The sequence below is a fragment of the Periophthalmus magnuspinnatus genome, chromosome 12 (genome assembly GCF_009829125.3).
Source record: "Periophthalmus magnuspinnatus isolate fPerMag1 chromosome 12, fPerMag1.2.pri, whole genome shotgun sequence".
Lineage (NCBI taxonomy): Eukaryota > Metazoa > Chordata > Actinopteri > Gobiiformes > Gobiidae > Periophthalmus > Periophthalmus magnuspinnatus.
Genome location: NC_047137.1, coordinates 11,289,827 through 11,303,889, shown reverse-complemented (window position 1 = coordinate 11,303,889; position 14,063 = coordinate 11,289,827). Strand labels below are relative to the sequence as shown.

At 39.2% G+C, this 14,063-nt stretch overlaps 1 protein-coding gene across 1 annotated transcript in view; it reads left to right on the top strand.

Annotated features, from left to right (window-relative positions):
- Positions 1–1,498: 1,498 nt before the first annotated feature.
- lrrtm4l1 (leucine rich repeat transmembrane neuronal 4 like 1) overlaps positions 1,499–14,063 on the top strand; it is a 111,859-nt gene continuing 99,294 nt past the window's right edge. The window contains exons 1-2 of the mRNA XM_033975902.1: positions 1,499–1,517; positions 12,168–13,798. Coding sequence (XP_033831793.1) covers positions 1,499–1,517; positions 12,168–13,798 — 1,650 coding nt within the window. The remainder of the gene's footprint in view (positions 1,518–12,167; positions 13,799–14,063) is intronic.

Genomic DNA, 14,063 nt, shown 5'->3' with positions numbered 1-14,063 from the left:
TTTGTCAAATATCTTAGTCACATCATCAGGAGTGACTTCTGTGACGACGATGATGGCATTCGGTCTCTCCATGGCCTAGCAACGAAGTACATCTCCGACATTGTAGTACCATATGAATCGTCTCACGATTTGAGGACTTCGGGGACTGGCCTCCTGCTGGTGCCCAGAGTCAGGACTAAACATGGGGAATTAGCGTTTTAGTTTTAAGCAGCTAAAACCTGGAACAATCTTTCTGAAGATGTGAGACAGGCCTCTACTTTGACAATATTTAAATCCAGGCTCAAAGTGGTTCTGTTTAGCTGTGCATGTGACTGAAGTCTTCTCTTTTAATGTAAATTTTATGGTGATTATTTATGTTTTGATTTGTTTGTATTGCGATTTGAATGTCATTCTCATTCTTTAAAGCAATGTGTTATACAGATAAACTTGCCTTGCCTAGATGGTGTTTATTGACCATAGTCCTTTTGGGATTTTTTTTTTTTTTGAGCAAACTAGGCAAATTTGCAGTTTTGTATTAAAAAACAGTCAAAACAGAGTGTGTGCTGCCTCCATTGGCCACTGCAAATTCAACATGACATCACACGGGACTGCCCTGATTACAGCCAGGTGTTTCTGATTACCAACACCTGGCTGCAGGGGCGGAGTTTGAAGTGTGTATACCTGTCAGACCAATCACACTGTTCCTTATACCCTCTGATCCTGTCCCTCTCTCCTTTAGTCCACAGGTTTCAATTTTAAAAGTGATTGTTCTGTGTTTAGTCCCACTTTAAAGTAACAGTTGCAGTAAAAGTAAATTCAAGAAGCTACAGGTTGCATATAATGATACACTCTTGTTTTATTTAAAGTATCTCAATGGATAAGTCCCAGTTTGTTGGTTGTGCAGAATAATGGTTCCTGTGATCAGAAAGTTTGTGTTTAAATTTTTGAAGCACCTTGAGGACTCACAAAATGAAATTATAAATGTTTGAATAGTGCCTGGGCAGAGCAGTGTCAGATACAACTCTGGAGGCACTGGAGGAACTGCTCATATGGACTGTTGTTCTGTTTGGTGAGGCGAGTTTATTTGTATAGCACGATTCACAGACGGAGTATTTCAAAGTGCTTTACAGAATAAGAAAGACATTAAAATCACAATACAAACAAATTAAAATGTAAATAATCATCATAAAATCTGACTCTCTCTCTTTCACAGACAGCTGCTTCAGTTGTAGCTGTGGACCTTTTTCTTTGGGCCCCAAAAGAATGAACTTAATCTTCTTTAAACAGAAATACAGTGGCCACTCGAAATTGTGTGGTTCTGTCTTACCAGGGAAAACATTAAAAACTATTAACAGTTTGTGAGGAAAGGTCACGGAGTCATGGGGTCAGACACTATGAATTTGAAATGTTAAATTGTTTTGTAATGTTTGATTGATGCTTGACTGATTCCCCTTGTTAACCCCTGACTCTAGCACCAGCAAGAGTCCTCAGAGTGTGAGATGTTTCATATGGCACTAACATGTCGGAGATGTACTTTGGTACTAGGCCATGGAGCAGAGCCACTTTAAAGTCTATTCTCTGAGCCACAGGAGCCAGTGCAGAGACCTGAGCACAGGACGCATGTGCTCGTTCTTCCTGGTTCTAGTCAGGACCCAAGCAGCAGTGTTCTGGATGCACTGCAGCCGTCTTAAGGCTTGTTTGTGAGCAGGCCATTACAGTAGTCTAACCTTGAATCTGAAATAAAGCTTGATTGATTGATATTTTTCACTTGGGTTGAACATCACCCTCTCACACTTACCTCTCTTCCAGGCTATAGCTCTGACCCAAAAACTATTCTATGATCAGGGATTGACAGTATATTAGCGCTGATATTGAGACCATCCTTAATTCTTTCCAAACTTTGAAATTAGTCAGAAGTGGAAAAAATTCCCAATATATATTTTTTTCTTTTATCCTTGGTGATATTTTTAAATTGTCTCACCTACCTTTTTTAATTAGTCCTACTAACACTTGTCAAATGCCAAATAGACAAGGATTTTTAATTTTTTTTTTTTCCTCATTGCCATAGCCACAAAAACAGGCATACTGGCTCTATTTTCTATTCTTTTTATTCTGCTAAATATCACAATTAATATTCAGAATTTCATAACTACCATTAAAAAAAACTTTTAAAAAAACGTGACTTTTGTTTACCATAGAGTAAGTATTTCACATTTTCTAGTTTAAAATAATACTTATACAATGCTCAATTTATAAACTTCACCGTTTCCAATTAGGTATTTAAGTGTTGGAGCTCCCTCTGCTGTCAACAACTAGAATGAACAATGGTAAAATAAATGAATAAAACCCTTATCGTCCGTAAGACAATAGAGCCATGCATTTGTGAACACAATTTGACCTCGGAATTAGTCCAGTGAAGACTTAAAAACTACATAGGAGACGTCTAGATTTTTCCCTGTGATGCAACAATCCAGGCAAAATGCAAAAAGAGCTTGAGTGTCCTGATAATGTCACCAGTTAATAGGATTAGTAGATTATTGAAACAAGAGTAAAATGAAAATACAACTCCAGGATGAGGGAGCAAAAGTAAAACATGGGGTAAAAGCTCAAAAAAGTACACTTGCATAAAATGTAGCACTGTACCTGTTTTTTTTTACTTAAAAACTTGAAAAACTGAACTAGTTAATTTAAAACAGTTTGCGGAAGTTTAAAGTTATTTCTCACTTACCTTAGGAATTCCAGGGATTCAAATTATTCACATTTTATAATCTCATTTCACAACTTTCAGAGGTCAGAGTGGAACAACTAGCATGCAAACAGCACACATCTCATTTCTTTGAGCCTACCAATGTCTTCTCTGTCAACATAAATGAACTAAATTATGAACTATGTCTGAACTATCGCTTCAAACGTGGTGACATTATCAACAAAACAGATAATCGTCATGGAGTTATGAAAGTCCCTGCCCTTCGTCTGAAATTACCACATACAATTCTTTAATATTCAGACCGCAACCTATTAGTGTCATGGTTTGGAATGAGCAGACTGCATGCTAAATGGATATGTAATTGAAAATGGCACTTGTATTTATGATAATGATAGCCTGGGCCTGCCGTGTTCAGCTGGCTGGTCTCATGATGATTGTGCACCTGCGGCTCCGCTTTGTCCTCCCCACCCCTCACATACTTCTCCTGTCAGGGTAAGGTCCAACTGCCTGATGCTGCTGCTGCCATAGCTGTAAAGATTGCCTCTTGTACAAAATAGGGGTTGCAGAGTAGTAGTTTGTTCAGCAGGTCGATCACTGAGGCCATAGCCCCTCGCCAATGCCCGATCTCATCTGTTCTTGGAATCTAAGCGAGACCTGGTTAGTACTTGGATTGGAGAATGGTGTGGCTCCCTCCAGCCAAGTTGCCTTTCCATGCCCCGAGAAAGGCAACAGACATCACCCAAAACATTACACATCATATCTGAAATATACTTTTTTTAAATTATAAGGCCAATCTCAGCAGTTCACAAAAGCACGTTTAGGAATTCTAAGTTTGTGGTGCTGTGAGACGGGGCTAAAGCGAACCCAAAACTATCTCTGTCTACCTTTTATCGTTGGCTTTTTCTGCAATTATTTCACTTCTCTGCACCACTAAACTGTATTTTAGCATCTCTTTATGTAATGCATTGGGTTCGGCTCATGTTAGTTGCATTAGGCACTACACCATTGTATATTTTTATATATGAGTGGCCTGAAACAGCTGTTGCTAATGTGCCAGCTTTGTTTTGTGAAGCACATCGGCTCAAAAGTAAGTCACATCATGGGAAATACGTCGGTTTGTCATAAGATCAAGTCAGCGTTTGGTGAGGAATTATTATTTTATGTTATATCTATATTGTGTTTGACATCTTTTCACCTGAGTCTGCGTTCTCTCTTTTCCAATCATCTATGTAGTTGTTTTAACTTTGCCTGGAGCCGTACCTGCCCCAGACATTTCTGGGAGCTAGTACCCTCCAGGATACTAGCTCCCAGAGATACGGTTCACATAAAACAATGGCGAAAGCACTGATCCACTCCAAAGCAAACTAGTGGAAACCTGTAGAAACAATGCTGTAGCTTACGACCACTGAATGTTGAGAGAATGTAAAGCACGTTGGGCGTCTTGAAAGATTCCCGCATAGACTATTGTAATGCTCTACGTGGGGATTAATCAAGCTGGTCTTCACCGTTTGTAGCTCATGCTTGATTTTGATTTTGATGTTTGTTTTTAATGCAGTCTATGGTCTTGCACCTTCCTACTTATGTGAGATTTTGACCCCTCACCAACCCAGCAGAGCTCTACGATCTGACGGGCAACATCTGCTGGAGGTTCCCCGGTCCCGGTGCAAACAGTGGGGTGATCGTTCTTTTGAAGTGGTCGGTCCAAAACTCTGGAACTCTTTGCCCATTGAGTTACGTTCCATCACTGACCTACCTTTGTTCAAAGCCAAACTTAAAACCTACTTATTTAGAATGGCTTTTAACATTTCTTTTCATTTCTTTATTTTAATGGTGTAAAGTGCTTTGTTGAGCTATTTGTATGATGTTTATTGTTTTTTATCTTGTTTTTAATGTTGTACAGCACTTTGGTCGGCTTTGGTTGTTGGAAGGTGCTATAGAAATAAAGTTTGATTGATTGAAAGATGTTATATAAATACAATGCATTATTATTATTATTAAGAAGGACATTGTATAACAGTTGTCGTCATCAGTAAGTGTTCTGCTTTGTTGGTGTATATGAGCAAGTTTTTGTTCTATATGTCTGACACAACTGATACTATTTTAGAAACACGCGTTGATATACTTGACTTTAAACACATTATTTATTCAAATGTATTAGGACTAGGAATGAGTTACCATTAGGCTTTGTCTTTGCTCATTAGATGCAAAAATATTCTGTCACTTTGACACTTAGACAAACATTCCCTGCTTATTGTTTTGAAACTCGATACAGAGTGAACCGGCATTGCATAAATTGTTATTCATTAAGTGGATGTAATGTTCTTCAAAAGGAGCAATGGTAACACTGAATTTTAGGGTAAACTAGCTGCTAATCTGCATGCTTAAGTCGTAAGTTGTTAATTCTGGGTTAATTAGTAATTATTTTGCCCTTAATATTTTATTCCGCATAACATTTCTCTGCTAATTAGACATTTACCAATATTTTCGTTTTAGTGAACTGCTTGCATGTTGGCATTTTTGTACTTGAATGCTATGATCATTACGATGTCTCTGTAACAATGATGTAAATCTTTATAAATTGACAATTCAAATCTAGACTGAAGCAGGATTTCAACCAGGAAGTAGTTTCTTCCTCCCCAGAGAGCCAACCACAGCCCGTCATCTTTGCCTTTCAACCAAACATCAAGCCACTCATTTAACGTCCAGACCCCAGGAGCAGAAAACGCATCGTGAAAGCACTTTGAGTATCCAGAAAGCTATATAAATCCAATCATTATTTAAGTCTGTCCTTGCATAAATTATATCTATAGTTAATGCAAAACACAAATAACTTCTCTATTAAACTTCTGACAGCAATTTATACTCTTACACTTATCAGTAATGAAATCCGCTCGGTGGCAAACTATGAAATTACTTTCAACTTTATTATTATACCTAAGGAAGTTAGTTTGCACATGGTGTCAACAAGCACATAGATAAAACAATGCAAACACTATTAAATCACAAACCGATGCTAGTGCCTTTTTTACCTTTAGCATTGTAATAGCATGGGAACTTAAAAAGTGTAACTGCATGAAAATTAGTCATCCAAAATAGGACATCTTTTTCCTCTACTTTATTTCATTTTAATGCAATCATTATTTAAAGGACCAGTTAGTAGTAGAAATAGAATGACAGAATGAGAAAATGAGAAAAACTGTGTCTTTGAGTTCTCTATCTGCAGGTTAAGGCACTGGCAACCCATGTTCAGTTGTGATTATAGTATATTTTTTTTAACATTAAGAGCACAGGCTACATACTAGGTCTGTCGTGATAATTACAACATCAGCTTATAGTTTATCAAGTTTTTGGAGGGTCAATATTTATCGCGTGTACTTTTTCTTTGCATTACTGGGAAATGTTTGGTTATTTTTGGCTATATACTAACATTTAAGACGTAAAAGGTTGAATTAATACATTCTATGACTCATTACAGATGCAAACTAATCACTAAAGTGTTTCATTCTGCTGTTTATTTATTGCAGCTCATGATTTTTTTTTAACCATATTGTAGATTTGGGATAGTTTTTGTGGTTTAAATTTGCTCTTGGGTTTTTGTGTCAGTGGCATAAATTAGTTTCAGTATTATCATTTAATGTCTATATTTAGTTCAGCAATATATCACACTTCAAATTTGGTATCATGACAGACCTACTACATACAGTTCCTTTATGTAAATTGAATTAAGTTTACATTCGCATACTAAAATACCCAGTTTTACTCAGATGAAATCATATCTTTGCACTCCATTAACCCACAATTTTAATTACTGGCTCCTTCTTGAAAATAAATAGTTAAACTTAACTTAGATCTCCTATAATATGTGCAGCCCTTGTGTAATGCTAATTGCAAGAACATCCGTTTTGAGCCTATTTAACTTCATTAAATTTCCTTTACAGCTGGTGTGTCTGAAGCTTCAGAAAATTTCAGAGAGTATGAAATTCCTGTCTGTGTCCTACAAATACTTTAAGACAGAAACTGGTTCATCCAAAGGACAAAACCTCGAGCCACAAACAAAGCAATGTGGTCTACTCCATTCAGTGTAGTGAAGAGTGCAGTGAGCGTTACATTGGAGAAACTAAACAGCCACTCCATAAGAGAACGTACCGTCGTGAGAGCTCCTCAGGACCCCAGTCTGTTGTACATCTCCATCTCAAAGCCATTCACTGAGCCACTCCTTTGAAGATAGTGAAGTTCAGATCATAGCCAGAGTAAAGAAATGGTTTGAGAGGGGAGTTAAAGAAGATATTTTTGTTAGGAAAGAAAGACAATCCATCTTTGCCCTTCAGACATAATCTATCTCCTATTTATAACTCCATCCTCTGACCCAGATCAAGACAACGAAAATAGTAGGGCTAGCCAGTATGCTAATAGGTGTGAAATCACCCATTAGAGGCCTGAATGATTATGCAAAACATGACTCAGGCACAGTTCACACTTAGATCTAGCCTGCAAACAGAAACTGTAAACAATAGGTGTGTTAGTTTCAGTGTTGTTAGCTCCTCCCTGCAGATAGATATGAGGCAGTGTCCAGTAGTAATCTGACCAGAACTGAAGAAGTGGATTGGATGAGCAGCGAAACGTCTTCACTCTTACAACATTTAGTCCAGTTAACAGATTATGATTCTTTATTTTATTTTACTGTGTTTATCCTTTACCATAGCAGAACACAACACACTGAGTCATTCTGCCTTTTGCAACTGATGTCATCATACAGTTTTAGAGATGTTTGTAGGACTCGATTTCAGGATTTTGCTAATTACTGTAGACATTTGAGGTGGACTTAATGAGCTGGTAATTCTCACAGCTGTTCAGCACACGGACGCAGCGGACAGTGCGGCTGAGTGAGTGTTACGACGATGCATAAATGTCATGACTAAGCACAGCGAAGCAAAACACAAACAACACACGGAGAGCCCTACTGGATTCAATCTGACAACACATTTGAAGTCTTTCCCGTGTATTTGAGCAAAATATGTCTTGCCCAGTGCAGATATATTCATCAGTCAAATGATAATTTCAAAACAACTTACTCACCTTAATCTGTATCAGTAATTTCTGACGATGTATTCTTCAAAACTCCCCACCTTTGCTGTAGGACCCCAACCCCCTTTTTTATCCCTACAATTTAAATAAAAGAAAAAAAATTATCTGCCAGGCCTTCTCAACAAATGAGGCAGACCAACTCCACATTTAGTCAGAGGGTTACCTCACTAACAATCGAGTGGTCCTGTTCAGCGCCCCGTTCAGGGTCAAGGTGTGACCAGGTACACGGCCGACTGCCCTTAGCTGTATTGACCTTATTTGGCAAAAAAAAAAAAAAAAAAAAACAATTCATAAAAGAAGCAAAGAGGCAACGGAAGGAGAGGGATGGAAGGAGAAAACAAGTACAGTTGTCCTTCACTGCAGTTAACCTTTCGCGGCCTCGCTATTTTTTGTGGATTTTTTAAAGTACAGTTTTGTATGCTTTTTTTTTATAGCGTATGAACGTGCATTGTGTTCTGCGTCCTGATTGGCTAAGGGACTGTAGACCATTGTCAGTCACTCTCTGTGCTGTGTCTCCTGTACAGCAAAAATGTCCGATCGAAGTGTGACTCTGAAGTGCTGTATGTTTGCACGTTTTCTCCCCGACAAAACCCACAATGTCGATGAAACATTCTGCACTGTCAAAGGCGCCTACGAAGGTTTGAACTTTAAAGTGTTTAAACAAGAGAGAAATGTGAGAAAATGTTAATGCCAGTCTGAGAAAAGTGTATAAAGTGTGTGGTGAGGGGTTTTACAGCCTTAAAACTTATATAATAATTGTAAAAAATAAAGCTGACTACTGTATATTTTGTTTGAAAAAAAGGAAATGAAAAAATATTGGAACTTCACTAAATGATTATACCGCTTTCTAAATTTTCCACCCTTTTCCTCTTATTTCTTTAGGTTTCTTTTCTGTTTTATTACTTACCCATACACACACTGGCACACAGGCACACACTAGCACTCCCGTATAAGAAGATAAAAAAGAACAGATGCCATTCTTATGGTCTCGTCACCCCCTTCAAACCTGGATGTATGCACTCCCTCTCCCCTCAAGTCAAAATGTCTAATGTCTTGTATGGTTTGTAATGTCTCTAATATCATAATTACAAACTACATTATTTTGTATTTTTATATCTACAATTCTTTCAAATATAGCACAGATATGAAGGGTTAATGTTCTCTTAACAATAAACTAAGGTATCTAACCAGATTTGGTGTTTTTTGGGGGTCTGCAAGCTGCTGACCAATCGGACTCTGCCTTTGTCGTAACCTCCAGTTTGCGGCGGATTGTTTGTCTGGGTGATTAGCTTAATCTGTTTCACTTTTGGAAGAGTTTGAAAGAAAAAGAAAGAAGGGCAAATAACGGGACTATTATTCAAAGAGGAGCTGTTTGTTTGTTATCTAAATTGTCTCCCAGAATTGAAATGAGTGATTGACATTGGCCGATCAGGGATACACATTGTCCGCCTGTATCAAAACAAATATGGCTACTTACCAGGAAAAAAGAAAGGAAAGAATATCACAGGGGACGGAAGAACATTGAGGATTTCTGGAGAATCAATCAAAATGAAAATAGTTTGTTCAAAATGATAGCTGGCCAGCGAGCTCCTTCGTTTCGTATGCATCACTGAAATAAACAAATCTGATTCCACGGTAGAGGTCAGCGATACGGCAAAATATTTATACCATGATTTTCTTGAATCCAGATCACAAGATTCATGTAAAAGTTAGTATCATTATAGCAAAAGCCGAAGTTAAATCTGTCAACTGGACAAAATGTTGTAGGAGTGAGGACGTTTCCCTGCTCACCCAAGCCGCTTCTTCAGTTCTGGTCAGATTGTTGGTGGACATTGCCTCATAGCTGTCTAAAGGGAGAAGCTAACTACACTGAAACTATAAACAGCTATTGTCTCCAGTTTCAGCCTTAACGGCCCTACTCAACCTTTAATGGCACTAATAGCTCACACTATTGTTCCCTTTGTTTTTGTTTGCTTTGGGTCTGACGATGCAATTATGGAACTAGTAAATAAAGTTCTTCGGAAAGATCATGCATTGGACAGGAATGAGATCACAATTAGATTTTTATTGCCATATTTCCCAGCCTTATTGCACAGGTGTGTTTGGTTCTGTCTCGAGCCGCAACGCAGCGCTCAGGGACCAGACTGATACAGAAAGATATCATGCTGGACTTGCCTGGCAATAAAAAACTAATCTTACAACCAGACCTATCACCTGAACTGGCCTTAGATGCCAGAGAGAGACCTCAGATAGCTTACCAAGAGTACATTTGCTGTCTGTATAAACCCACTCCCATGCCACCTCTCATTCCCACTCAGGAGTGATTAAGGCTTTAATCCTGGCTTATTGTGGCTTTGTGAATGATCTTTGGGCGCTTTCCAAATGATTATGCAGGATATTTTCATAATTTCTATGTGCTGCGAAAGAACAAGAGCCATTCAATATGTCTGTCCCTTGTGATTATTAGAAAAAGGTTGATACTTTTTGCTATTTATTTATCAAAACACTGGGTACTTGTAGGTACTTTGATTTGCCTTCTAAACTAAAAGTACTTTAATCCCTGCCAAGATTGGGTGCTGGTGTTGTGTTGTTGGGCAACTCGACTTGGCGGTGGACATAGTGCACAGAATCGCAGACACATCACTATCAGTCTGCCCCAAGGCAACTGTGGACGCAGAAGTAGTTTGAATGTTTAATGGAAGTAAAGTGCTGTGGGAGCACCTTGTAAAGTGAAATATGTCCAACCCATTTTCAATAAAGGCTCATAAACTTAATCTATTAAAGGGCCTGTACCCAAAGAACTGTCTGGGATAGTCACTGTGTCATTTCCACATGGTTCACTTCCAACAAAATGCCTTTTAAAATGTTGAATTTATAAGCACTATTGTTTAGATTTTTATAATGTATACTGCAGGGAGTGAAAGGACTATTAAAAGGGACTGTTAAATTTGAAACAAGCCCTAGAAATCCTTAATGTGGGACAAGAATCTTCGCTTTTGGAATTGTTGTTAATGTTCTTACGCTGATTATAGTAACTGTGGTGGAGTGTCTTTCTCTGATTGTAATTCACAGTCAAAAGTTATTCGGAAATTTGGAAGAAGTGTACTCAAAGCCCGCAGTGTCCCGGCAGTTTTATAGTTTTACTGATTACTGTTGTGTTTCTTTTTTAAGATGACAGCAGTCAACTAAGATTTGTAGTTGTTCATTACTCACCACTGACACTCAAACAGCTTTTGTCACTCTGCTGTAATTCCAAATGTTGTGATGCCATGTGGAATTTATGACGGAGCTGATATGACAAATGCGTGAATAGTCCATGGGAGTGAATGAAGGCAGATGCAATTAGTTGACTTATAGTGGGGACATATATTGGAAAGTAGTTTTGGAGATGCTATGCAAAGTTTGAATATTGTTTTAGGGAGAAAAAAAGATATTTCTACATTTTTGTGTGTCTGATCTTACTGTATGGCATGTTTTAGCACATTTCAAGCATGTATTTTCAATCTTTATGAATTTCAGTGTTGGATATCTACACTTGGGCTCTTTCCTTCTCCCTATTTTGGATGGTCAGGATGTTGCTGGAATTGCATTGTGAATGATGTTTGGAGAGGAATGACACCGGAATGTGAATGAGGCTGCAAACCACTACAGCAAAATCTATGTTGAACTGTCCCTAATTTGTCTGGACGTTTGTTAGTGTCCGCTCAAGTAGAAATTTGTCTTTATTTGGCTAATTTTCAATCTTATAAGGAAAAAATGAACCTTGAATGCTCATGTGCGTTGACTAAAAATGAAGTATCACTAGTAAAAACACCGTAATTTCCCTTTTGATTAGGGTATTAATTTAGTAGTTACCACACATTAGTCATTCTTAATAAACAATTTGTTCACTGTGAGTTAAATTTCTGTCCATGCTTCATTTCGGGGGTATTACACTTCTATGGGGTATTATTGCTAAAAGGCAACATATTTAGATCACTGTATTACCTTTTTATGGATTTAAAATGCGATCTTAGCTGAAAACAACGCATTAACATCATTTTTTCTCAGATTCCACAGGCAATACAGTTGGGGAGTACTGACATAAAACAGTCAAATTAGGGAAAGTCACAATATTCATAGACCACACAGTTTTTTGTTTTTTTAGCTTTCATGTTTCACCTTGCGTTCTTTTTTGATTCTATTCAAAACATAACCACCACAATCGTCTACCATGCCCCTCCAGACGCTAAGTCCCATCCATAATTCATCACTCGGAGTTAACATCTATATTTTAAATGCCACATACCAGTGAGCATCTGTCGTCGCCTTATGCTTTAGGAAATATAATTGAATTACAAACAACCACATCAACAAACACATTGATGAACTTTTTTTTTTTCTTTTCTCCCCTTAGGTCCACTGATGTGTGATGGGCGGCTGGCTCACCTGCTCCTCCCTCTCCTTCTGCTCCTGAGGGCCCCACTCCTCCACAGCTACGGAGAGCGCACATGTCCCAACAATTGCCGATGCGAGGGAAAAACCGTGCATTGCGATTCCTCTAGTTTACTGGAAGTCCCGGAGAACATAACAGTAGGATGTCAAGGACTTTCTTTGCGCTACAACGAACTGCATACTTTGCTACCCTACCAGTTTGCCCATCTCGGTCAACTCCTTTGGATTTACTTGGATCACAATCAGATATCTGCAGTGGACAGTAGAGCATTCCAAGGAGTTCGCAGGCTAAAGGAGCTTATTTTAAGCTCCAACCGGATCACGTCTCTACACAATTCGACTTTCCATGGGATTCCCAATCTTCGCAGTTTGGACCTTTCCTACAACAAATTGGAAGTCCTTCAGCCAGGACAGTTTCATGGTCTGAGAAAGTTGCAAAATCTTCATCTCAGATCAAATGGCCTCTCTAACATTCCTATCCGTGCATTTCTGGAATGTCGAAGTTTGGAATTTCTGGATTTAGGCTACAATCGGATCAAGGCGCTCACCCGAACCACCTTTTTGGGGCTTCAGAAGCTTATGGAATTGCATTTGGAGCACAATCAATTCTCACGGATCAACTTTTTTCTGTTCCCTCGACTAGCCAATTTGAGATCGCTTTATCTGCAATGGAACCGTATAAGAGTGGTCAACCAAGGCCTTCCATGGACCTGGTATACCCTTCAAAAGTTGGATCTTTCTGGGAATGAAATCCAAACATTAGACCCAGCTGTTTTCCATTGCTTGCCCAATCTCCAAGTTCTCAATCTGGAATCCAACAAACTGTCCAACGTCTCCCAGGAAGCTGTTTCGGCTTGGATATCCCTGACTTCGATCAGTCTTGCAGGCAACATCTGGGACTGCGGCCCTGGCATTTGCCCCCTTGTCGGTTGGCTGAGAAACTTCCGCGGAACTAAAGACACCACTATGATCTGCAGTAGTCCCAAGTATCTCCAAGGGGAAAAGATCATGGAAGCTACCAGGAACCACGGCATCTGCGAAGAGACCGATTACATTTTGACAGAAACTCCCTCCCCGATGTCGGAACTCATTTCGGAAGCAACCGCCGAACCAACTTTCGCTCCTACAAGTGGCTTTCCACCGATGGCACCTACTGAAATGTACGATCCTCTACCCCCATACAGGCCAAGACCCATTCCCAACCCAACTGTCCCAGGACACATGAGCAAGAATCCTAGAGACTCAATGCCTCGCGCGAGATCAACCTTACCACCACCTCCGGAATACGAACACATGACTCTGCACAAGGTGGTAGTTGGAAGCGTGGCACTATTCTTTACCATGTCCCTCATTTTGACAATAGTCTATGTCGCATGGAGGAGGTACCCGGGGGCCACCAGGCTGCTCCAGGAGAGGTCCGTGGTGGGTCGGAAGCGGCGCAAAAAGAGTCCCGAACCAGAGCAGAACCTCAGCTCCCAGTTGCAAGAGTATTACATGAGCTACAACCCCGCGGCCAGTCCAGAAGCATTGGAAGTCCTCGGGAACGGCACGGGATCCTGCACTTGCACACTGTCCAGATCCCGGGAGTGTGAGGTATGACCCGTCGCATCCCCCCCAAAAAAAAGTTAAATCTGAAAAATGACAATGCAAAGATTCAACAAAGAGGTAAATGTTTTATAAAAGTTATGCAATGTTAAATACCACTGTTGAATCATATGCGTATATAGTTTGAGCACACATTATTGGTTATTTCAGTGTTTTAATGAGATTTTTTTTTTTTTTTTTTTTGACAAATTGAGCAAAATGTAAATCTAGAGTAGTGGGAATTTGATTTTTGATTCTCTGCTTTGTCGCTGGC